Source organism: Myiozetetes cayanensis, unplaced genomic scaffold, assembly GCF_022539395.1.
Source record: "Myiozetetes cayanensis isolate MyiCay16 unplaced genomic scaffold, myiCay2020 scf2-11, whole genome shotgun sequence".
Taxonomy (NCBI): Eukaryota; Metazoa; Chordata; class Aves; order Passeriformes; family Tyrannidae; genus Myiozetetes; species Myiozetetes cayanensis.
The window spans coordinates 40,860,816-40,886,218 of record NW_026087411.1 but is presented as its reverse complement, the minus strand read 5'-3'; the positions used below and the strand labels follow the sequence as shown (position 1 = coordinate 40,886,218).

Below are 25,403 nucleotides of genomic sequence, written 5' to 3'. Positions count from 1 at the left end.
GGAAGATGTCATGAATATCTCTGCCAGGGTTTGGGTTAGGTGACAAGTGGGTTCTGGCACAACACCGGAAGGTCAGGCTGTGCTACTGACAGACTCCTTCTCAGTAAGGGCAACTAGCTTCAGGGAACTCTAGGCAGGTCAGCTTAACTTCTGCCTTGGGAGAAGTCACTAAAAATAATTTAATTGCTGGTAAAAAAACAATCGGTTGTAAACTGAAGATGCTGATGTAGTAAGTGTGGAAGACACTAATGAAAACAAGCCTTGTCAGGCCTGAAGCTTAGTATTTATTGTTGATGAGAACTCAAGGTTGGTGGATATGGGCTATCATAAATGCAAAAGTTTTCTATCAGTTATTTCAAAAAGTATCACACAACAGCCTGATTTTTCTTTAAAAAAAAAAAAAGGTGGAACTGTGTGACATCAAAATATTTAATGGTATGAGACCTGGTGGATTGAAAAGGTACAGCTGTCTAAGGAGAACCGTTAGGGAATGGGAAATACTGTAGTAAAGTCTGCACAGAAAGACTTACTGCTGGTCAAGATCTGAGAGTGAGTATCACATTTTTGCTAAGAAATTGTCGACTGTGAACGCTGGCTGTGTAGGAATAGTGACAAAAAGAAGAGTCACCTAGAGCGGCCAGGACTGCTCAGTAGAGAGCCCATCCAGCCAAGTAATGTCTTAGTGCAGTCCCACGGTGTATTGATAAATTAGTTATCTCAAAGATGGGGAATAAAGGCTGTACTTACAAGAGGTGAGTTTTAGAGAGTAAGCAGTGTCTGAAATACTTTGGGAAGGTCAGAACAGAGAAGTAACTCAGTAGTAGCTCCCAGTGTAATGGGAGAGAAGGTGTAGACTGTCTTTGGATATAGGATTGTGGGAAGTGATCAAAAGCCCCACATGAAACCTTTGCTGCAATACTTATCCCGCTGGAGTGTTCCCACTCAAAAAGAACACTGAAGGACTTTCTGCTGACACATCAAAGAATCACTGAAATACTTCAAGAACTGGAAAAAAAGAGGCCTTTCATCAGCTGCGGTAGAGTTCGCCTTATTTAATTTATTTAAAGGAAGAAGATATCAGTCTTCATCACCCAGGGTGTAAACACTTTCATTAGGGTAAAACCCCAGGGCAGGATTCAATCACCTGAACACACTCATTTGCAGTATGTTAGATGACAGATGTGTGACACCTTTTGGGCAGGGGGAAAGCTGAGATAAACTCTCTAAGCCCTGCTCAGTCCCACATACTAGAGTCTGCTGGGTGCACACCGTGCACTAAGCCCTTCAGTCTTCCCATGTAGCACGGTCCCCCAGCTGCTCTGGAAATTCTGCAGGTAGCAGAAGATTTGTTCTAACAGAACAGCAAAAACCCTCTCAATTACTGCTAACACTCACGTGCAATCAGATAATAGCCTGCAGGTCCTGATACAAACTCCAAGGACAGTCTTAGCACAGACATATATGGACCAACTTGAATTTGAAGCCAGACTCCATCCTCCAGCTGAAGGCCCAATGCACTGGGCTTTCATTGCCATCACCCTGATGACAATCCTGCTCTAGTACTCCTTGGATTTCTGACATGCAGGGTACATGCTTTACATATTTTCACTTTTAATATCGTATATTTCTGCTTAAGATACCATTTAAATGGTCCTGCGTTTATAAGGTATATGTGCATGAAAATGGGAAAAATAAAGGCAGCAGGAATTCGTTGCCAAAGCTGACATGCCTGAATGCTCTCTGAGGCTGGGTACACAAGCAGCTCTGAGAGCCCCCACACAGCCCAGGGCAGTCCCTTCTCAGCGCCCACCACTCCTTCAGGCTCAGCAGCCAAGGTGACTGGCTGTGGGCAAGTCACAGCATCCTTCCTCAGCCAGCATTTTCACCTGTGTCACATCACCAGCACATCACCTGACAGCACTGACTGTAGTCAGGCAGGGAGTGATAGGAGTGTAGGAAAGTCAGCAAGAGCAGCCGTGTCCCAGTGCTGCAGGATGGGATAAGCTATTGCCACAGCTCTGTGGGGGTGAGAGGTGTTTTTGAGGGATTCTGTGCCAGAGTCACTGTGACTGCCAAGACACCAGGCCTTCCCTTCTCAATCCACATAGGACAATGGATGTATACAATCAACATCTTATGGGTGTAAGATGACATGTTAAAGGAGTAAGGCCTATTTAAATGAACGCTACAGCCAAATAAAGACAACTTCAAATCCAGATACACGTGCTGTGAGAAAAAACTACCATGATGATGACAGTTCAATAAAAAATAATGCCATATCCAGGTGTACCAAAATGAATGTGGGAATGTTTGTTTACTCAGTGACTGTAATGCAATGTTTCAATCTTAGTTTGTGTCAAGCAGTACATACTGAAGTGTGAGAAAAAAAAAAAGAGGAAACTTGGGATTTGGGGGGATTATTTCAGTAAAAAGTACAGTTGATGAGAAATATGTGCTTATTCTGCTTTTTAAACCACCAGTGTTCCTGCTTCTGTTTCTCGCAGTTTTGTTCTTAGTTGATCTACTGACTTTGAATTATGGCTCATTCACTCTACAATGACTACAGTCCATTTTTGAAGCCTAGAGAACAGCAATATGAATCCTCAGCTAGTGATCAGGTATCTCTAGGGAATCTAATTCCTTTCTTGGAGTAATTTAAGTTTATGGGAAGTCATTCAGTCAAAATAAACATTGAAAGGCTTAACTTTTTTGAACTGTACGTCCCCTGGATTAGGACTTCAAACATTTAGAGTTATCCATAATATATGATTCTTAAGCCTGTAAATATTTTGAATTGAGTGATAATGAGCTATTGGCTTTATTCTTGTTTTGACATCTATCCTGACACCATTTGAGTCACTATCTTTGGAACAGGATCAGAAAACTATGCCAGTAAAATCAAACAGCTGGTCTGTTACAGTTGTAGATGAACAATAAAAAAGGTGATTCTGGAAAGTGAAATGTATTCACCTATAATAACAGTTATATTAAAGTCTCACCTTTTTCTTCTAGATTTACATGAGTTTGTTTTAAAAGGTTTAATTTCTTTTTTAAAACAAAGTCCTGGCTTAGCTGAAGTTTTGTGGCTGAATAACTGAATCTGGGACTTTTATCTTTTGCATTACACTCTCTAATTTATTTTATTTCCCTATCTGAATAAATTCTGAATTCCCTATTATGAATATTTACCTTATATTAACCACATCACAAAGCATATTCCAGAAATATTTTAAGGACCCACACAGTTAACTAAAGCGTAAACTTAGAACATCTCAGTTTGGATAGGGTATGATAGTATATCTAACCTAAGCACTGATTAAAGCTGTGCAAAAAAATTTTGCTTCAGTTCTTTGGATGGATTAAAAATATATATATATATAAAATATATATATAAAAGTTCTTTGCAGATTAACCCATAATGCACTTGCTTTTACTGTTGTGTGTGTGGGGGGGTTGTTTTTGTTTTGTTTGTTTGTTTGTTTGTGGAAAACAATAATTTGGTGATGAACTGTACCATTGAAAGTGAAATGAGTTCTGGTTTTGAACAACTGAAATGAAAATTAAGGAATGAGAAAATGTTAGTTTTTTCTGCAAAAGACGTTACTATGGGGAGGTAAAAGGTGGTGACCTGAAGCCATGAGGATATGCAGGTGAAAAGGATGCAGCTCAGAGACTGTGGCTCCAGAAGGACCAGGCAATGGAAAAGTGTCAGCCAGGTTCTTCTTTCTGCAGAGGGCAGCAATAGGAGGAGAAGGAGCCAATGGCCACAGCAAACCACTGAGCCAAGCCATGGTTATCATTATTCTTTGTCCTGAGTCTTCTGGTGAGATATGGCAGCTTGGCTGTGTGCCCTTCCTCCCACGGGCACAGCCTCCATCTCATTCTGCTCTGTGCCAGCCCACGCTGCTGCTCTGCACTAGCCACGCCTTCCCACCCTCCCACCTCATTGCGGCTTCCATAGTCCGTGCTGCAGACATGCTTCAAAAGGTGCCATGTAAATGTTTTTTAAATGAGAGATGATCAGAAGAATAGCTTGAAAAAATCCATATTAGAACATGAGCATAATGGTTTTTTTGCTCTTCTGCTCTGTGATAGATGTCGCAGTGCCGCATGTGAGCCTAGCTTAAAAAGATCAAGATGCCTTGATCCTGAAGGAATCAAAATAAATAAGTCTAACATATCTGGGATTTCCTCATTCTTATGCTATGTAAACCCCTTTTTTTTTTCTTTTTTTTTTTTCCTTAATTTGAACCTGAATTTGCAAGGAGAGTTGGCTTCCCTTCAGGGACATGTTCTCATGAATACATTATTTACTACTGACATAGAAAAGGTCTCTGGTGTAGCTGTGATGGGGCCGAGAGTGAACAACAAAGATGAATGCAAGAAGAAGAAGAAAAGCAGAGTTTGCAGCTGAGCTATGAGATGAACCAGAGGTTCAGGAACAGAGCTACAGGAAATCTGTTCACTATGGCAGCAGGTGCAAGGGGGGAGCTCTCATACACTGATGTCAATTGGAAGCGAAGGTACCACACAAAGAAGCAGCTATGTGTGGACAATGAAAAGCTGAGAGGCCAAGACAAGCAGTGAAAAACAGGTCAATTTGGAGCTTGCATGAGTGCTAAGGAAGTTGTTTGAGAAGGAAAGAGGCAGCAGCTCTTCCATTAGTACAGAGAGAGTTTGTTAAAATTTGGTGGGATTTCTGATGTAATGCTGTAGCTTCACAGTTGCTTTCAACTGGAGAGAAGTTTTTGGTGGAAAAAACCCCAACACATTTAAATCCACATCTGTTCCTAGTTTATCATAGAGCCAGAGAAACTCTCCTGCCTGTAGAAAGCAGGCAGTAGCTTGGGGGAAGGGAAGGAAGGCACAATTGGAGAAGTATGGAGGGAGCAGGCAGGACCATTTCTTTTGGCAGCCGTGTCTGTATATGCCATTATAATGAAAACTGGAAATTAAGAACCAGCAAAATATTCCAGCTCTCTCCTGACTAACCTAAACTAGAGGATAGCCTTGTAGTATCCACTGTTAGGTATGCTTTTCTGTGTAATTTCTTACACCATCCATCTCAATCTAAATACCTAACTACTGCCTAAAAATGCATTAGGGCAAACTGGGGGGGGAAGGGGGGGTAGATTTCTTTGTAAGTTCTAGACGTCTCAGCACGTCATTTGGATTAGACCTTACATGAAGGGCACAACTCAAACAGCATTAAAACCCAAGAGGACAATTTTCACCTAGGAGTATTTGCTTCAGTAGTCTATATGCTTCCTGCACCTCTTTCTCTAGGTATGCTTAAAGTCTTCAGTAAAAACTATCTGCCATCTCCTTCCAGCTCCTTTCCAATGGTCTGACAATTTAACAAGCATGATTGTCCAAAAGCAGGTCCTTTCTGGATAAAGGAACAGATTGGCATGTTCTGTGTATACACACACACACACACACACACACACGCACACATGCACATTCACACATATTCCCGACTGTCTTCTGAGGTAAAGAATTACAGCCTGCTGAGTATTCTAGGAGGTAAGGCAAACTCACTTGAAACGGAAGTGATGAAGTTTGGGATAAACTTTAACTTTGGAGTAGATTCAGAGCAAATGCAAAGAACTCACTGGCAGTGCTTTTTTTTTCTGAGCACAGATCATGCTGTACTTCTTTTGAATATTCCTTTAGAAAAGAGGTACTTTTTGGTAGGTTTGGATTGACTAGTATCTCTTGAACCTCTGCTGTTTAACATATAAGTGGCTGAAATGGGTCTGCTGCTCATACTGAGCTATTTGAAGTAGCAAGAACAAGAGCTGGCTGCAAAGAGCTGCTGAAGGACCTTGTGAGGTTGAATGACTGGGCAATCAAAAAACAGATGAAATTCACTGTGCATAAATTGAATCGACACCTACCAGGAAGAAAAATCTTAGCCTCTCATATGAGATAGAAAGCTCTGAGACGATCACTGTCACTGAGAAGGAAACCGTGGCATTAGTTTACATATCTGAAAACATCAATAAAGTGTGTGGCAGCACTCAGACAATCAAATGTTGCAGACCACTGGTAAAGGAACACAGAACACAACAGGAAACATGAAGATGGCACTGCAGGAATCCATAGATAACCTGCACCCTTACTTAGCCCTCTCATCCCAAAAAGCAGAAACAGAAAAAAAATAGAGAGGGGCAACAAAGATGATCAAAATTTGGAGCAGCTTCTGTACAAGATCAGTCTGATTAGCTTAGCACTGTGCAGTTTGGAAAAGGGATTGCGTGATGTGTTAACACATAGGAAATCACCAGGGGCATAGACACAGTGGGAAAAACCTCTGTTTCTTCAAGCACAAAAATCCAGGAGCTCTCAAAGGCAGGGAGCCATAGCCAGGCTCAGAGCATACATCAGGAGCTGGTGCCTTGTGCAGCAGGTAGACCTGGGGAACCCCTCACCCATAGAAGCTGTGTGGGCCAAAAGCTGAAGTGTGCTCAAGGTGGGGGCTGGCTAAGCCCTTTGAGAGTGTGAGAGCCACCCAAAGTTACTGACTCAACTAATCAAACTGAGCTGAGGAAACCCCTCTGCAGATACTGGTCAGAGGGTGGGAGAGCCCAAAAGGGAAGTGTTGTGTATGCTGCCTTGTTCCTGCTCTTGCTGAGGCAACTGCCCTGGCTGCTCTAGATGGACCCTTTGTCTGCACCCATATGCTGCCCTTTTACAACCAATTTCCCTCTGACTGATGGGAGCCAGTACTGACATCATCTAAGTCAGAGGCACTGCAGCAAGCCTGAAGGAAGAAGGAGAAGGATGTGGGGCTATTTTTGGCATGTGAGGCCCAGATGCTTGCTGTCTTCTCTCACAAGTCAGGAAGGGCACAGACTAGAACAGGAGGTCAACACTCCTTTAGAATGTCCTGTATTTCTTAGTAAATGGACTGGAACCAGAGAAGACCAGTAAGCTGACAGTTGTTAGATAAACCTGGGGTTTTTTTAGTAACTTTTCTGAAAGTTGTAAAAAATTCCTTGTGCACAGGATGCTATATTTAACATACAATTGCATTTCCTGCATCTGAGAAGGCAGTAGCATTCTTGAAGACTAGGATGGATGGAGGTCATCTTTAAAAATGCTGATTTCATTTATATGGTTAATATAATGATGATCCACGATTGAAGCAGGTACTACTTTAGTAAAGTTAATAAAAGCTATAGTCAGTGGAAATTCATAAGCTTATATAAAACTTGTAATTAGGAATATCAATAGAAATAAAACTGTCAATAGAGAAATACTAGGGGTAACAAAAGGTGATGTGTGTGTTAACTAGGGAGGAGTAGATACACAGGAAGTGATGGAGGACTAAAATTATATAAAACACGAAAAAAAAGGAAAGAGGATTTTAGCAGAAAATGATGTTGTTAGAATAATATGCAAGTTCAAGGTGACAGTCTTGGTACAGTGATCTTAGAAATTGTTTACTGACTTGAAGTGATTTACTGTTAACTCTGGTAGGTAGCTAATTCCCATGCTTGCTCACTCACCTTCCTCCTCCAGCAGGATGGGAGAGAGAATCAGAAAGGTAAAAGTGAAAAAGGTAAAAGTTAGGGGCTGAGGTATAGACAGTTCAATAGGTAAAATAAAACCTGTGTGCACAAGCAGAGCAAAACAAGGAAAGCAACACTTCCCATTGGCAGGCAGGTGTTCATTCATCGCCAGGAAAGCAGGGCTCCATCATGCACAGTGGTGACTTTGGAAGACAAATGCCCTAACTTTGAATGTCCGCCCTTCTTTCTCCTTTCCTCCAGCCTTTACTGTTGTGCATGACATCACATGGATGGTCATAAGGAATATCTCTCGGGTCACTGGGGTAGCTGTTCCAGCTGTGTCCCCTCCAGCTTCTTTTATATCCCAGCCTACTTGACAGCAGGGCAGTGCAAGAAGCAGTGTAAGCACTGCTTGGCAGTAACTAAAATATCCTTGTGCTATACATTGGTCACAAACCCAACATGGAGTCCTCAACAAGCTACAATGAAGAAAATTGTCTCTATCCTAGCCAAAATCCATGTATATATATAAATTATAGCACCTTGCAATGAAAATAAAAAGCTTGTGACATCAAGAGATGTGGAGCCATACAGAAGAAATGAAAATACATACATAGCATTCACAGAATCATGGAATATTCTGAGTTAGAAGGACCCACATGGATCATGGAGTCCAGCTCCTGGTCCTGCACAGGACAGCCCCAAGAGTCACACGATGTCCCTGAGGGTATTGTCCAAATGCTTCTTGAAGTCTGTCAGGCTTGGTGCTGTGACCACTTCTGTGGGGAGCCTGTTCCAGTGCCCAGCCACCCTGTGGGTAAAGAACCTTTTGCTAATAGCCAATCTAAACCTCCCCTGACACAACTTCAGGCCATTCCCTCAGGTCCTGTCACTGGTCACCAGAGAGAAGAGACCTGGTGCCTGTCCCTCCACATCCCCTTGTGAGGAAGTTGTTAAACTGTGATGACGTCTCCCCTCAGTCCCCTTTACTTCAGACTGAAAAAACCAAGTGACCTCAGCCACTCCTCATATGGCTTCCCCTCTAGACTTTTCACCATCTTTGTTGCCCTCCTTTGGACGCTTTATATAATAGCTTTATATCTTTCTTACATTGTGGTGCCCCAAACTGCACACAATATTCCAGGTGAGGCTGCCCCAGTGCAGAGCAGAGCGGGACAATCCCCTCCCTCAACCGGCTGGTGATGCTTTGCCTGATGCCCCCCAGGACACAGCTGGCCCTCCTGGCTGCCAGGGCACTGCTGACTCATATTCAACTTGCCATGGACCAGGACTCCCTGGTCCCTTTCCCATAATTGCTTTCCAGGCTCTCGTTCCCTGATCTGTATGTACATCTGGGGTTGCCCCATCACAGGTGCAGAATCTGGCACTTTCCCTTGTTGAACTTCATACAGCTGGTGATTGCCCAGTCCTCTAATTTGTCTTGGTCTCTCTTCAGGGTCTCCCTGCCTTCAAGGGAGTCAACAGTTTTTCGCAATTTTGTATCATCTGCAAACTTGCTTAGTATCCCTTCAAGTCCTGCATCCAAGTCATTTATGGCTACTTAAAGCCAATGAACACCATAGTAACTGTACGTACATCTTGTTAAATTCAGCAAGTACCTGTATGCAATGCAGTGCCGGAGTAGGGCTCACTAACAGTCACATGGTGGCTCTAAGACACAAGCAATGGCTAGTATGGCTAAATTTGAAATTAAATCGTTTCCCAAGAGTATGTTTGGCATACACATTTGGTGTAGCCATATCCCCATGACACTGGGATGTGTGAGAGGGAAGCCATACACCTCTGTACGTGTAACATAGGTGGTGTCCTGCACCTGGGGCAGAATAACTCCAAGGACCTGTACAGGTTGAGGGCTGACCTATTGGAAAGTAGCTCTGCGGAGCAGGATCTGCGGGTCCTGGTGGACAACAAGCTGTTTGTGAGCCAGCGATGTGCCCTTGTGGCCAAGACTAATGGAATCCTGGGATGCATTAGGAAGACCATTGCCAGCATGTCAAGGGAGGTGATCCTATTCCTCTACCCAGCCCTGGTGAGGCTTCATCTGGAGTGCTGTTTCCAGTTCTGGGCTCCACAGTCAAGAGGGATATGGGGCTCCTGGAGTGGGTCCAGCAGAAGGCTGCAAGTTTCAGTAAGGGACTGGAGTATCTCACCTACGAGAACAGGCTGAGGGAGTTGGGCCTGTTCAGCCTTGAGAAAAGATGACTGAGAGGGGCATCAATGCATTTGAGGGAGGAATACCCCCACTAAAGCGGGAATGCCAAGAAGATGAAGCCAGGCTCTTCTCAGTGATGCCAACCAACAGGACAAGAGGCACTTGGCAGAAACTGATGCACAGGAAGTTCCACGTGAATGTGAGGAAGAACTTCTTTACTGTGCGGGTGACTGCACGCTAGAACACATTGCCCAGAGAGGTTCTGGAGTCTCCTTCACTGGAGATATTCAAGAACAATCCGGACACAATCCTGTGCCACATGCTCTAGGACGACCCTGCTTGAGCAGGTAAGTTGGACCAGATGACCCACAGTGGTCCCTTCCAACCTGACCGATCCTGTGATTCCTCTTCCCTCCTAACTTGACGGCGCTGCGAGAGCAGAGATCGTTCAGCCCGCGACCACTGCGCCAGCAGGAACCGGACGGCCCTTGTCCTCTGGGACCGTGCGTGCGAACAGCCCCGGCCCCGCCGCCGCTCCCGCACCACTCTCCGCAGCCGCTCCCGCCCGCCGCCCTCTCCTTCCCCAGGGCGGCGGGGCTGCCTGCGGCCCGCCCCTGGCGGGGAGGGGCCGGCGCCAGGGCCGCTTTCCGCCCCGGTGTGGGACGGGGGTGTCCGGGATGTGGCGGCCGCAGCCCCGGGCGGGCGGTACCGAGAGGCGGCGCCGCGGCGGGGGGGACGCGGCGGGCTCAGGTGAGCGGGGCAGCCTGAGGGGCCCGCGGTGCTGCGGGGGAGGGCGGGGCGGCCGCCGGCGGGAGCGGGGGGGAAAGGCGGGTGCCCGGCCGGGGAGCTCCGGCAGAGCCCGTGAACGAGCAGGGGGCGACGGGGACCCCTGACGGGGCCGGGGCTGGCAGCGCTTCTCCCCGCTGGAGGGGCCGGGCTGCTCGGCTGGAGGTGCCCTCGGGCTGGGAGAGTCGGCAGCCCCGGGGAGTCGTGTTGAGTATGGGCGGAATTTAGTAATGTTTCGGTTTGGGATTCTTGTTTGTTTGTTTGTTTTGTTTCTTTGTTTGTTTTTCCTTTTGAATAAAACACGGATCTTTCGAAGCCTGAAAGTTTTAGGATTTTTTTAATTTTACTTTTTTTTTAAGTCCCCGGTGGTGTTGGCGTTTGTTTCACAGTAACTGCAGTCTAAGAAACAGTCTTGCAACTTTTAAATAACAGAACTGTTGTTTTTTAACTCAAAACAGTACTCGAATTTCACTTCGGCCAGTGAACGCAGTTATAATGATATGTAGATGTGTAATTTGTTTGTTTGTTTTTATAATAGCCAACTGCAAAGAGGGAAGTAATGGTGCTCTTAGAAAGGTCACCCACATAATATCTCCAGTCTTGGCTTAAGGAAGAAAAAGGAAACTGCAATCCCAGCGGAGACTCTGTGCATATATACTTATAAATAACTGAATTTTATAAGACCGTGACCTCTAATGTGGATGAGCTGCTCTCCTCCTCCCTCAGAGCAGCAGCAGTCAGCTGTCCTGAGCTAGGACTGCCCTCATTACCTGTACTGATGCTGACAAAAGGCTGGAGCCATGGGGAAATTCTGGAAGAAAACGCTTCACCTTTCCCAGGACAGTTGGTGAAGAAAGGTGTATCGCTCACTGGGCGCATTTCTGCTGTCTTTTGGGCAAGGAAGATTTCAGTCTTCCTTGCCAACGGTTTAATAGAAAACAGCTCATTTGTGTTTTGGTAATCCAGGCTAATCTTTGTGTACAAGTGCTTGAGTAATTTTTTGTTATACTCTTAAATAGTTTGTTATACTCTTAAATAGTTTAAGAGTCCTGCAGTGAAATGCTTTTATAATAAAGGCTTTCAAAAAATAATGCTGCAGAAGGTATATGAGCTAGTGCTGCTGGTAATTAAAAGTAAATGACTTTTCAAAGAAGTGACTGATGTATTATGTCTGGTTTTGTCCTTTTTTTATTTGTTTTATTTTATTTGTTTTATTTATTTGTTTTATTTGCTAATTTGGAATTGGCCTTACGGTAACTCTTGAAAATGGGAGAAGCTCTACTTTATTAAACTTTTCTCGGTGTTTAAATACTAAAGTCCCTTTAATTATGTTGTACGAGTATTCCCTTATCTCATTGCTGAAGTTAAAATTGTTGTGGTTGATTCTAGGAAGACATTGACAGTGATTTTCCAGCTGAAGCTGCAGTACATTTTTACTATTGATAGGGCTTTTAGACCCTTATGAAGCTGAAAATTAAGAGTGTTTAAATATTTGATTTAAAAGGAAAAAAACCCTGAGTTTAGAGGTTTGTGGTTGCTTAAAACATAGTGATCATGGCAATATGCCATAAAGGAATGTACATGAACCCCCAAATGCTTACACACAGTGTTTTGTACACTTGAGATTAGGACCATGTCCAACTATGTCTTTTTTTCTTCCTAGTGCTTGATACTATCAGAGTTATCAATACCCTGTACAGCTTTTTGAGACTGGACACTGCAAATGGCATGTTCTCATACATGGTATTGATAATTACAGTGCAGCAGCACTTTAAAAAACGGTCACAGGCAAGTACTGTGTTGCCACTGGCTTCCTCCCTCTTTAAATTTAGATAAATCATCCTTTGTTCCTGTCAGTAAAGTGAAGTCAAAACTTTGGGCCTAAGCTGCTGCTGCTAGAATTGTAGTGAGGCCATGAAAGAAAAGAGGATTTATTAGCACCAGGATAAATTAATTGTGATGAACAGGAGGACAGAAAGCACTGCAAACAATGTTTTGTACTGACAAAAGCGAAAACCCTAAAGGTTAATTCTGACTTTGTTCACAAATTAGGCACACTTGGTTAGGCTTTTTTTTGCTCGCCATAGCTTGAGCCTTTGACAACTGCTGAACCACCTGACCTTTCAAGTGAGATTTACTGGAGTGTGTGACACCTCATGAGTGCTCCTTGGGAGTTATGATTTTTCCCCCCTCCCCATTTTGGTATTGTGTTTCTTTGAGCAAACTGTCTTTCTAATTGAGCAGAGACAGGCTGTGACCTTTTCTGGTTTTGGCCATAATGCATATTAATGACTCCTGTGGAAAGGGATTTCCTTACCTCCTTTGGAGTATTGGCCTCCAAGGTGAACAGAAAGGAACCTGCAGAGTTGCCATAGTGATTTCCAAGTTCATCCTTACCATCTAGTGTCTTTTTCCAGAAAGCAGTCCTTTCATGCTGTGTCGCTTAGATTAAGATTGAACCCAGGATATGTTGTAATACTATTCAATATTCTTGAAGGAAAACTGCTGAAAAACCCTTATGTATTCGGAATGAATGCGCCTTTTGTAAATCAACAGTCACACGAGATAAAACTTGGCCCTCGGCACTGAAGAAGGCTGCTGTGCCCATGTTAAGCATGGTAGTATCCTTATTTGAAGGTGTTTCCTTAATTCTGTATAACGTTAACATTATTTAACACGTTTTTCTTTCTTCTTCTTTAGCACATAGGCACAGATTCCATTAACAGCTCATCTGAAAAATGCTTTCAGGGAGAAATGTTTCTTTATCAAGCCTGCTGCCGTGGAAGCTGAGATCTGCTATGGACATACTTTGTTTGTTAAACATCAGTCTTCTGTATGGAAATTGAATTAGCAATTGACATAGAGTTGCTCTCCTGTTTATTGATGCTGAGAATGTGAAGTGGCTTAATGAGTAATCTGAAGTCTGCAGGCAGAGGGGTGAGATCATGTGCTTGCCTCAAGTAGGGTTTCTTTGTTCAGTGTGATTCCTTTGGGACATGCAGAATTTGGATTCTGCCTCCCCTTTGTATGTATTGTAAAATGCTGCTTGCTCTGTTTCAGGCCCTCCTTCATCTTACAGCCACGCTTCCTTCCAGAACAGAGAATTTATCTCTGTGTGATAAATTTCTAATTGGGCCTTGCTGTCTAATGAGTATGATTGATGGCACTTTCTCTTCTTTCTCACCCCCTCCTCCGTTCCCTTCTTGCTGTCTTGCAAATATGTGTGTTAGTTGTGTGACCCTGATGTCAGGGTAAATTGTCTAGTTACTCTGCTCTTTTTGCCTTCTGTCACTCTGTTTATTTGTGACAGTGACAAGTGTAAAAAAAACCCCACCTAAATTAGATTTTACCTTGAAAAGTAAATATTTACTACATAAACAGCGATATACTCAGAATTAGGGATGGAAAGTGGAAAATGCATTTTCTTAGTAGTGCTTAGTGCTTTAGTTTAAAACTTGTATGCATTACCTGTATTTATGGATTGAATGAAACAGTAACCAAGTCAGAACTACAAATGAACAGAAATTTGCTAAACAGACTGTATGTATGCTCAGATTATATATATAAAAAAAATTATATGTATTTTGTAGCAAAATTTAATGAGATTATAAAATCTCATTAAAAAAGAGCTCTGTGGGAAAAGTGACTCCTTAAAAAAGGAGCAGAATGAATGTCATGTGTGTGAACTTTCCTTGTTCTCTGCAGTGGCTGAAGAGCTGGTTGGTTGAAGGGGTTTAGTGTGCTCTAGTTGAAGTTTTGCTTTGGTGGGCTGAGAGGTCAGTGGGGCAGGAAACCATTACAGAGGAAAATCTCTTCGTAGGGAAACTTTGAGGCAACCTGTAGAGCAAAGTCAAGAGGTTGATAGAGAACATTCCAAAACTAAACAGGAACAGAAGGGTTAGTAGCTGTGGCATTGGTGTAGCTTTTCAAGACCCTGCTTAATTGTGAATAATAATGGAAAATTAGAATCAAATGATAGTGATGATTTCAATGTGTCTGTAGATATTGAAGTTTGTCAATGGCTTCATGAGTTTGCTGATTAATGGGGTGAGCAGCTTAGTCCCTAGCTCAGCTCATCTATCTGATGACACTTGGAGTTTAAATCACCAATGAGGCTTTTAGGTCTGAAAAATATGTTTTGAGCATTGAAGCAGACCATTCTTAGGGTCTTTTTGTTTTGTTTTTGGAAAGCCATAAAGTCTCCAGAGAGCTTGGGAAGGGGAAGAATAGTGTTTTTATGCTAGTAAACTGCTTTCATGCCATTTTAGTGGGATATTTAAAGTATTTTGCTACCAGTCTTTAATGACATGTTGGTAAGCATCCTTTCCACTGACATACCAGCTTAGTCTTATAGGTTCTCACTCCTGTAGATATGCAGGCATCTGGAATGGTGCCTAGGGGAGACTACTTGCAAGGCCAAATGCTTATAGCCACAGGGTTTTCCTTGATGTTCCTAATGCTTGTGATCTGGTTGTTCCCCTTTCCCACACATATATAATGCCTCACTTCAGGGAAACACCATGAGGTTCCAAGGAAGGAACATCACCAAGCCAGTTCAGTGTGGTAAATCCAGGCAGTCTCAGCTCTGTAAAGTATCTGACTCTTTGTTGCAAGGGCTAAGTTGATCATATCAAATTAGTTTTCTCCTCTTGTTGGAGAGCATGGCTTTGGGAACAAGAGCTTTCCATTCCCTGTTAGGATTTTGGACAAGGATGGTAACTGAGGCAGGGATGAGATTGAATTTCATTGTGCTGGTCTAAGTTTCAGGTGCTTCCTGTTGCTGATGGCCCATGGAGACCCAGATGATGGAGGGAAATGGGCAGCACAGCCGTTTGCTGGTACCTGGCTGTTCCTGTTTTGTGAGTAGTGCATTAACCTGTCAGTATTTGCACTAATAGCTGAGGCTGAGCTGTGGCGGTGTTGCATTCCTAGCTCTGCTCTGGCAGAGCCATAGGCACGCCAATCTTGGGAGAATGTGACAAACACCTGCTGAGTTTGGTGATTATTTATATTGCTATAGTAAGACTTCCTTATTGTTAACATCTTTTGCGTTGCAATGTCCCCAGTGGGAGTGATGTGAATAGGGTGCAGATGTGGAGTCTCAGGAGCGTGGGATGCTCTTGGACACCCTGGATGGTCCCAGGCTATGCTGCCACTGCAGTGGGGCAGCACTGTTTTGCCAGGGCACCATGCTGAAAACTTGCTCCCTTTCTGCCAGAGCCCTTGTTTAGAGGAGCAGTACATTTTTATTTGCTTAGAGATGTGAAAATCTTGAGGAGACCATCATTGAAATTGTGTGAGAAGGGCCTGGTCACTGTTGCCTCGAGTGCAGCATCACAGCAGCTGATTTTCTGTGTGGTTTTGCCCCCAAACTAGTTAATAATCAACAGGTATTGTGTTTCCCTGGGAAACCTGAACATGGTCATGGACAGACAGCTGCTATAGTGTTTCCATGCATGTGGTCTGATGGGATCTCGTACAGACTTGGCTATGAGAAGAGCTGTTTCACTTAATAATTCCCTTTGAGCGGTGCACCAGAGCTGGATGTCTGCTTCCTGTGACAGGAATGAAGATGGGAAAATCCAGTTTTGCCAGGGGGTCTTGGATTGCTTTAAAGTCAGAAAAGATCAGCTTCCACTTTTCTTTGTATGCAGCAAGCAGTAGTGATAAGGTATTTGTTTTTTTAGCAGATTGAGAATTTTCCTGCTATGGTGCCAGCTTTTACCAACGACAGAATTTTCCATGGGATCATCTGTTCTAGGGTCAAGTTAGGAACCATTTCATGTTAGCCAAGGAGGTGTTTTCTGCCCACCTTGAATATAGTTACAATGTATAGTTTTTCAGAAGTACATTTGTTACCAAGTTTTTCTGTATGAGATAGCACTGGGAGCTAGTGTTGCTGTTTTGGGAAGAACAATCCATAACAATTCTGACTGCCCTCTGTGAAACCTACTGACTTGTCCTGTTGTAATTTAGGGCCTTCTGTTTATCCTTTAGAGTGCAGTTAGTAAGGTTTCCCATCTTTGGGCTGAAGAGTCTGTATATTCATGTCATTTACTTTCTGAATTAATTTCATATAATTTTAAAATAATTTAGCTTTGTTATGACCAGTGATGGTGTGTAGCAACCCTTTTGTTGTGCTTCTAGTGAATTTGGTGTGGCACTGAATTTCTTGATGAGAGCACAGACCTTTCTCCTGAATCTGGATGCACGCATACTTACATTACTGCTTTGTGTGCTGCCCTTAGTGAAACTCTGTGTGTTTTGCCTGGCCATAAAGTTGGAAGCCAAGGCGTTATGTGTGGCGTTAGCAAGTTTAAAATGACTGTGGTTTTAATGCTGAGAGGCCAAGTATGACTGTTCAGTGCGAGCCATGAGAAGTACATGGGCTTGCTGTCTTTCTTCTAGGTCTCTTAGGAGTAATTGTTCTATATGTCAGCTGTCTAAAAGTGATCTCTAATGACTTGAAAATCATGATATAAAATATGAGAGGACTTTTTGAAATGAGGATTACAATGCAGGGAGCAAGTAGGGAATAATACTAGTAGTAATAATAATCAAAATCAAATAGACCAGCTAAAGACAGTGCAGAGAACAATTAGGAATTCTGGGTAGCAGCCTGTGTTTGTATTTTGAGCACCAGCATTGCTTAGTAGTGGAAGAAGAACAAGACCAAGAAAGAGAAAAGGAGATACGGAAATAGCTGTATTTGCTACTTAGTTCAGTTATACAGAACATATACACCTCTGTCACATTTATGGCTGCCTGATACAGCTGTGTGGCAGACTATTCAGGTTTGACTTTTTCCCTGCTCACGTCATAATCAGACTTAATGGGGTGGATAGCGTAGTGGCAGTACTCCCTGAGGTGGTCTTCCTCCTTGCCTTTCCAAGAAATTTGTGTGAGAGGCAGGTTTTGTTGCAGCTGTTCGGATGTGATGTTAGATTTTTCTGTGTGTGTAATGCCCTTGGAACCATTTAAGGGATTACGTTTTTGAAAGGCAAGTGTCTTCAGAGAGTTATAGTCTCACAGATGGCTCCGTCTTCTCCTCCAGTTGGCAAGCAGCCTAGGAAAAGGTATCCAAATAATTTTTAATGTAGTAAACCAAATAATGCCTTGAGAGAAGTGCTCTCCAATATTTGTTACAGTCGATAAAAAAGCCTCAGTAATAAGCATTTTGTGAAATAACTGCAGTAGATCAAAGTGACATCTAAGTGATGCTCAGGAGCGTTGTTTAATCACCAGCTAACTACTAAAGGCCTTCTGCTGTGGAACAATGGGAGTTCCTATGTTCTTACGCCTTATTGTATCTGCCTTGCTTAAGGCCCTGACCATCACCAAAGCTTGTGATTTCTCTGTGTGTGTGTGTATGATGGATGCTTAAATCCTGTTTGAGAGCTTATTTATTTTTAGTACTGAACTTTATTCTGAACTTTGTTCATTGAAAGTCAGCTGTTTTCAGCTTCCAGGATGTGACAGAACTATTGTTTGCTAACTTACTTGTGACTCCTTTGTGGAGTTAAATCAGGTAAGTTGCTTTCTTGCAAGGTGGGATGCATCTTCACAAATGAAACTCTTGAACTTTTGTTCTGTGTATAGTTAACTGGTGGAATACTGAAATCCTGACATATAGATTTAAATCTTAGAGGTATAATAGGATAGTTTGGGCTGGAGGGAGCTTCAGATGGTCTCTGGTCCAATTCCCTGTTCAAAGCAGGACCGACTTTGAGGTTGTGTCAGGTTGCTCAGGGCTTTATCCTGTTGGTCCCTTAAAAGCTCCAAGGAGACTGCAACCTTCTTGGCTGCTCTCAGGATGAAAAAGTTTTTCTTAGTATCCACTTGGAACCTTTTTTGTTTTGTTATGCCCATCTCTTGCTTGGCCTATCTCTGTGCACTGCTATGTATGGCTTGCTGTCATCCTCACTATTGGATGTAATATCTTCAGAAAATTGTTACTACTAGAGGGTAATTAGAGGGTTGTTTCTAACATATTTAGAAGCCTAAGAGTAGCACACTTGGCATTCTTTGATTTGCTTTTCTTTCTATAGCAGAAAATAGCACTACACTTAATGAAATTTACCATTGCTGCAAATATATCTTTATACCCAAAGAGGGCATGCTAACCTCAAAGATGTTCTTATTTCTGCCTTCATGGCTCTCTCTCTGATGCAGAGTCCTTGCTTATGACTCAGACTTTAAGGTAATTTAAGTTCAAGACATTTCATATGTTTTTGTTCAATAAAGCACTAGGACACTTTTATTGTACAGAAATGAAAACATGTGTCTTCTTGGTATCTGTCAGTTTTATTGTCATCTCTTTGTTTTTGTAAGGCTAGTTGTGCAAGGTGTTCCTGCTCACAGAGGTTTGGAAAGAGAGGACACTTTCTAGGTTATGAAACTTTTGCAAGTTTGTTCAAAATGTTGTGAGTTTTCCTTTTCCCCTAGTCAGGAGAAAATTTAAAAGGCTTACAGCATAAAGGTGGCACTGTTTCACTCAGAAATGAAAGGAGCCTGTCAGTTAACTACTTATGTCTCTGGACTGTCTTAGTGGACTTCCTTGACACAGATATTTTATAAATATATTTTCCAGTCTCATATCTGTGGATTAGTATAGGCTTGTTTCAATTTGGAGTACACAAGTGTAGCCAGGTTCAAGTCATTACAGATAAGTTAAGGAGTCATCTAAATATGATGTTTATATTTGCTTCAAATTTCTGGTGAAAATGTAAGTTAAACCCGAAGTTTCAAGTAAAAATTCACTGGACAGGATGGCATTATTGCAGGGTCTGCCTCAGGGGGGACCTATGACTCCAAGGTTTGATAGTTTAGATAATATAAAGATAAAATTCCCTCTAAGTGCTACCTTTAAATCTCCAATCTATTCCACAAAGGCAGGAGTTCTAAAGGTACAAAGCCTTAGGTGTATTCTGATAGCAAAAATACTTATTTTCTAGCTGCCTTTCAGGAGTCCTGTTTTAGTAATTTTTCTGTCATGGGCATGCTTTGCAACCAGGGTAAGCTGTGTAGCTTCTCACATGGCCCGCTCTAACCACAAAGCAGTGCATCAGACCACTGCTGTACCTCAGAACTGATGGGGTCAAATGTCTCTGAAAATGCATCACTTTCCTTGAAAGGCAGCTACAGCAGTTCTGCCTGCTACTCCTTAATAGTAATACTTGTCAGGAGTATTATGTGTAAACCTGAAAGAAGCAGGGGAAGAAATCTACTGCTGCTACTACACTGGTAGTACCCATGTAGCTGTCCCATACACCTGAAAGGGATAGGCAGATGTGAGCCACCTTACACAGGATCCTGCTAATCCTGGATTCAGAATTCAGGTTTTCTAAAGCAAGTAATAAATTAAAAAAAAATAAAAAGAAGTATTGAAAGTAACGAGTTAACCATCTATATTTATTCTGGAAAACAGTTTGAATGACACTCAACATTTTCCTCTGCCAAGCTTTTTGTTACTGAAGCAGAGCTATTCAGGTGTGCGTGTTTAACACCATATGGTACAATATGCACCTTTTTCATCCACTTAAAATGCTAAGCTGGATCTGGAATATGGTGACCTGAAAAACTGCTTCATTGGCTTATTCTTTTAATACAGAGAATATTTTTGAAAGGCCAGTCTGGTTTTTGAGTATACTTCTCATTATTTTTTTAACTTGAAGTATTTTGCTGAAGACTGTTTCATTACAGTATCACACAGAGTCCTTGGCACCCAAGAAACATCTGCAAGCTATCTCATATAAGGGTACAATTTCCTTAAAGGCTGATACTGTGCTTTAATGTACCTGGGTAACAAAAGCAGACAGGTAGAGGTTCAGTGAGAGGTGGCAGATCATGTGGCTTTGTACGTAGGTAGTAGTACTTTAGTGAATTACAAATAGCATGACAGAAATATGTTAAAAAAAACTTATGGCAAAAGTGCGTGCTTTTGTTGAGCAGCATAGACATGTGTTAATAAGTGAAGTGTAGCCTGTATTATTAGGTAATATATGTTAGCCCAGGGAGACTGTCAGAGTAAATTGTGGCAGGTAATTGTCTTGATTTCCTAGACGTGAATAGCAGTGATTTACAGTCATGGGAAAAAAAGCTCTTTCAAGAGTGTTTTCATCGAGATGATCTCAAAGGGGATGAATGGAGTCAGTGTGCCTTTAGAGTGAGGTTTGGTTTAGATTGTCATACAAACTCTTGTGTATGCTGTGAAAGAGGTAAAAGGAGCCCTGAGAACTGGCTGAAGTCCTGGTAGCTAAAAGGCTGAGCACCTGGAGGGAAGCGATGAAATCTGTGAACACAGCTGAAGTGGGGTTGGGTTCCTTTTAAATGCACCTGGGGAAGCCTAGAAACTTCTGAGCCCTGCTGATGGGAAGTGTGGAAGTAGGAAGGCTCTCCATCTGGAAAGGGATGGGGTTGTCTGAGGAGCTGGAGGGCCTGGATGCTCATAGGAAGAGGATTTTTGGAGGTAAGTTGAGGCATGCTTGTTTGCTGTTGTGAGAGGAATGCTGTCAAGGGGGCATGATGGGAGGCTTGTGCATGTTGGGGTCATGACAAAGAGAATAAACTGGAAAGGACCAGAGAAGTGGTATTGAGGAATGATATTGGAAAAGAGGGTATCTCTCTGTGGCTTTGAACATTGTTTAGGAGCTTTATTATCGCTCTAGGCTGTGTAGTGTGAAGTGTGACCTATGCAGGGTTTGCTCAAAGATCCAGGGCAGCAAATGGAATGATTTCTGGATCAACTCTCTTTTTCACTTGAAGAGAAACGAGCGCTTGGGTTGAGAGAAGTAACTGGGGAGCAAGGGTTGAAATGCAATGGAAGTTGGTGTAAAAGAAGGCAGGGTTTGATGGGAGCAGTGAAAAACGTGTGCAGTGTTAGGATGGAGACAAAAATGAGGAAAGTGACAGTCAAAGTAAATCTATTGGTGTTGGTGATGTCCTCACTCAGTCTAGAGTCTGACTGGCTGCTGCTTGACTGTATTCCCTGATCCTTGTCTGCTTCTAGTGGAAGTTGAATGGCTTTTGACTGTGCATGAACATGCTTTGGTCGTGTTGAGTCTTCAGTCTGCAGTCATGGTGTGAGGTGCAGGGGGTAACTCTCAACTCCTGCCTGGAGCTGAGTAAGCAGTTGCTCGAATCTGTTCCTGGAGTACCTGGTGATGTGGTTTGGAAATACCAAGTTTGGCCTCTAATGCCAGGGCTCATACCTGGGAAGGTATGGACAGCTAGCTGTCTAGCACTGGTGGGTGCCTTCTTTGAATGCTCTGTAACTATTTCTTGAGGTCTTCTCATCCTCTGTGTTAATTGCCACTGTCTCTCTGTGCTGCCATGTGTGCTAAATTCTGTAATTCAATGCCATTGCCTTCTAGAGAGAAACTCTATTCTTTCTTGGAATGTTAATTTTTTTAAAATTCTTTTTAAGATATCTGACTTGCTCTAGGGAGAGTGACTTCTGTTGCACTGTATTTAGAAGGACCAGTGATGTCTGCTAGAAGAGAGGTGTTCTTGCCTGCGGTTAGCGTTCTCCTGCACTTGCAGAGATATCTGCTATAGTACTTCTTCCAAAGCTTGTTCATAGATAATCCCAGAATTTCCTGAACGGTCTACTTTTCTCCTCCGTGCTAGAGGAAAAGGATATAGCTGATGTCCTCACTTTTGTGTTCTCAGGCCCAATAAAACAAACTTCCAACTTCTCTTTTGTCTGTCTACGGCCCTGGGAAAGGGTTGTAAAGGTCAAGCCATACTCTCAGCAAAGGTCTCAAAAGGGATATCGTGTGTGTCTTTCCTGCTTAGCAGTGAAGGTCTCCAAGGGAGCTGCAGTCTGCTTGCTGGAGCACAAAGGTTGACCCCTCACAGGTTATAACATCTGCAGGCTGATGATGATGCTGAGTAATCTCTTGGCATTTAGCAAGGACTTGTGTTAACTGAAGTTGCTTGTGTCGCTGTTGAGGATGGGAGAGCAGTGCTGCAGTCTGTGCCTCATGGGTTCAGCTGAGAATCTTCATCTTGCCACTGGGAGTGTCAGTTTATTGTCAGCTGGCAAAAGTACAGTCCACACAGTTGCTGCTGCAAAGAGCAAAGAATACCTCAGTACAGAAAGTTTTTTGGAGCATAAAGAGTTGCAGGGCTTCGTGTGAAGCCCTGAGATTTTCCTTTCAGGGGAGCAGGTTGAGGGACCAGCACCACTTGTTTTGCCTTCCTTCTAGCTACAGGCTGGCCTTGTGTCCTGTGCATAGCTGTACCTGCAGTTTGTGTTCATGTCTGGCTTTTACAGTAGCTTGTATTTAAGCTGCATCCTGGGGTAGTGCGCTATCTGTGGGAAGCTGGTGCTCAGGTGTCCTTGTGTCTGCAGCTCTGTTCCGTCTCCATTGCTGCCTAGGCCTCATGGGCATTGCATCTGACAGCCCGTAAGGTGAACCTCGTTCATCAGGCGAAGGAAGGGCATTTGTCCTAGGACTTTGATATTGAATTGTAAAGCTAAAAGAATTCGGACTCCTCACCCTTGGCGATATAGGAACTGCCACGTTGTTTTATTTTCATTATATGTGATCACTACTGAGCTGTTAAGAGAAAATTACTTTCTATTTCAGTAAACTCAATTCTGGTTTCAGACTGACTGTGCATCAGATGCTTAATTTGGAACCCACTCTCTTGGTGAAATTAAAAATTCAGATCTCCAAGCTGGAGCACTCAAACTGTGCTTGAATTAGAAATTGACTGCTGTCAATGTGCTCTCACACTTCACTTCTTTTTTTTTTTTTTTTAATTCTTCCCTCCCCTCTCACCCCCCCGATGAGTTTTATATTAGAGTCTTGCTGTAGATGATCTGACTGAGCAGAAGTAGTGGGAATCCATGCTGTCACTCTGTAGACAGAGTGATGAAAGAGAAGTGTGTTGTGTTAAATAGACCATTCTTGAAAAGAACTGCTGTGTACTAATTTTGTAGTTTCACGCATGTTTGGTGAAATACTTTTATGGGATATGACTGCAAACCCATTAAGTGTTGTTTGCAAGTTAATTTATGACCTAAGCAAACTTCAGTTTCTATGCAATATCCTTACCCCCCAATTTCTATGTAATATTTAAAGCTGTTGTTAGATCTTGACTGAAAGAACAGGATGTTCTCTCCACTTTAGACATTTGCATGGGCTGCCTCTACAGAATTTTGCATTGAAACAGGGAACAAAAGGTTTTTTCTCCATGAAGAACAACAAAACTTATAACTACACCCCCCAACTCCTGAAATAAGCATTGATTTTTTTCTATTGTGAATATTCTCTGTAGGCTTGCAACTTGTGTTCATCTGCCTCTTTGAAAAATGCGTAAATTATTCTCAGTTAGTTAACTAGAAATTAAAGAAAATTATACTTAAAGGTTTGGAAAAAATTGGGCTGGATATTTGTGGGGAAATGCCTTCTGTGCTGAAGGCACCCAGTGCTGGTGCTGGCTTTTTTTTCCAGACCTGCTTGTGTTGTACCCCCTGGGTGTTTTGTTGTCCATCAGATGGTTGACAGGATGGATTGCTTAGCTTGGTAGGGTAATTGATGACTTGGGAGCCTGAAAACTGCTGTTAGGCAGCGAGTTGTGTGAGTTTGGGAGTTCTAGCTAGCCGAGGTTGATATCTGTGGGTTGGGTGAAATATATCAGTGAGTTGTGTAAGGAGATTTGAAAAGTGATTTGGGTTGAGGCTCATCAACCACAGATGAATTTGGGAAGTGAGATGTAATAACAGCTGGAGAACGAGAAGTGTGAGGAGTGTCTGTAACAGGATTACACTGATGTTTTTATTGCAAAGGTCTTGGGCTTTCCTGGCTTTTTTCACTTGGGACTTCTGTAACAGAGCCTCTTTTAACAGAGGCTATGTTGGGATCAGTGCCATCTTAGTTTGAATATTTAGTGGTATCTTTGAAATTCAACAAATGAGTCAAACTGTAACTGATTAGGAACCTGCAACATTTTATGTATTTCTATGACTTAGGAACCGAACAGTAATAGTTATTGTCATGTCATATTGATTAATCCCTCAGAATAGTTCCTTTTTGTTCCTGATAGGTTAAACATTTGTGTATGTGTTTGTAAATAATAAATATTTTCATCTCACTTACTTTGTTTGTGTACAGTTTAATGCAGGTGTTTAAGGCTTCCTTAACATAAAAAGCACTACAGAAGTTGCTTGGAGCAGTACTTTGATAGTTGGCTTTGAATATGACTAAATACCTTTTCCTCCTCACCGCAGTTACCACCCACAAATGCTGTGAAGGTGAATTTGTTATTCTAATAAGAATCAGTTGTGTATAATATACGTATATTCAGATAGTCAAGCTATCTTTAAAACTGCTTATATAATTTTTCACTTACTTTCAGAAAGGACTTGATGAGCTTCCAAGCATTTTGCATTACATGCTTAAGGCAGAAGTGAGGAGGCGATTGCTTCAGAGTTTCTGTACTGATCTGTAAAATTCTAGTGTACTTAACAAAAATGTAAGGTGGTTACACCTTTCTATCCACAGATGCTACTAGAGCTTTTGATCAAAAAACCTGAAATGCCGCTTTTGTGGCTGAAAACAGAGACTGATGATCTAAAATAAATTAGATGATTGCTGTTCTTTAGCATCAGGCTGGGTACAAGAGAATGTGCTCTTTTCATCAGTGGGAAATGCTCTTCCTCTCTTTCTCGCTTCACCTCTCCCTCTTTCATCTCACTGGTGTGAACTTAGATGTGAACAACACTGCTTTATGACAATAGACTATTTTCTTTTTCCCTCTGCTCTAGATGCGAACTGTTAGCTTTTATGAAATATTGGTCATCAGGAAAGATTACTGTGGTGAAAGAGCTGTTATGATTATTTCTGGGCTTTCATAATTTGAAGTAAGTTGCACATACTTGCCATTAGAATATATGTTGCATCATCTTCCAAGACTGT

The 25,403-nt window shown here is 42.5% G+C and overlaps 1 protein-coding gene across 5 annotated transcripts in view; it reads left to right on the top strand.

Annotated features, from left to right (window-relative positions):
* Positions 1-10,318: 10,318 nt before the first annotated feature.
* DISC1 (DISC1 scaffold protein) overlaps positions 10,319-25,403 on the top strand; it is a 188,727-nt gene continuing 173,642 nt past the window's right edge. For 4 of the 5 annotated variants that reach the window (XR_007628977.1, XM_050315928.1, XM_050315930.1 and 1 more), the window contains exon 1: positions 10,319-10,440. Coding sequence is in view for 3 of the 5 variants with exons in the window: in XM_050315928.1 (XP_050171885.1) it covers positions 10,368-10,440 (73 nt within the window). In the remaining 2 variants the exon portion in view is untranslated. Of the gene's footprint in view, positions 10,441-15,286; positions 15,336-25,403 lie in introns of those variants that run through there. The other variant, XM_050315929.1, reaches the window with a different exon arrangement.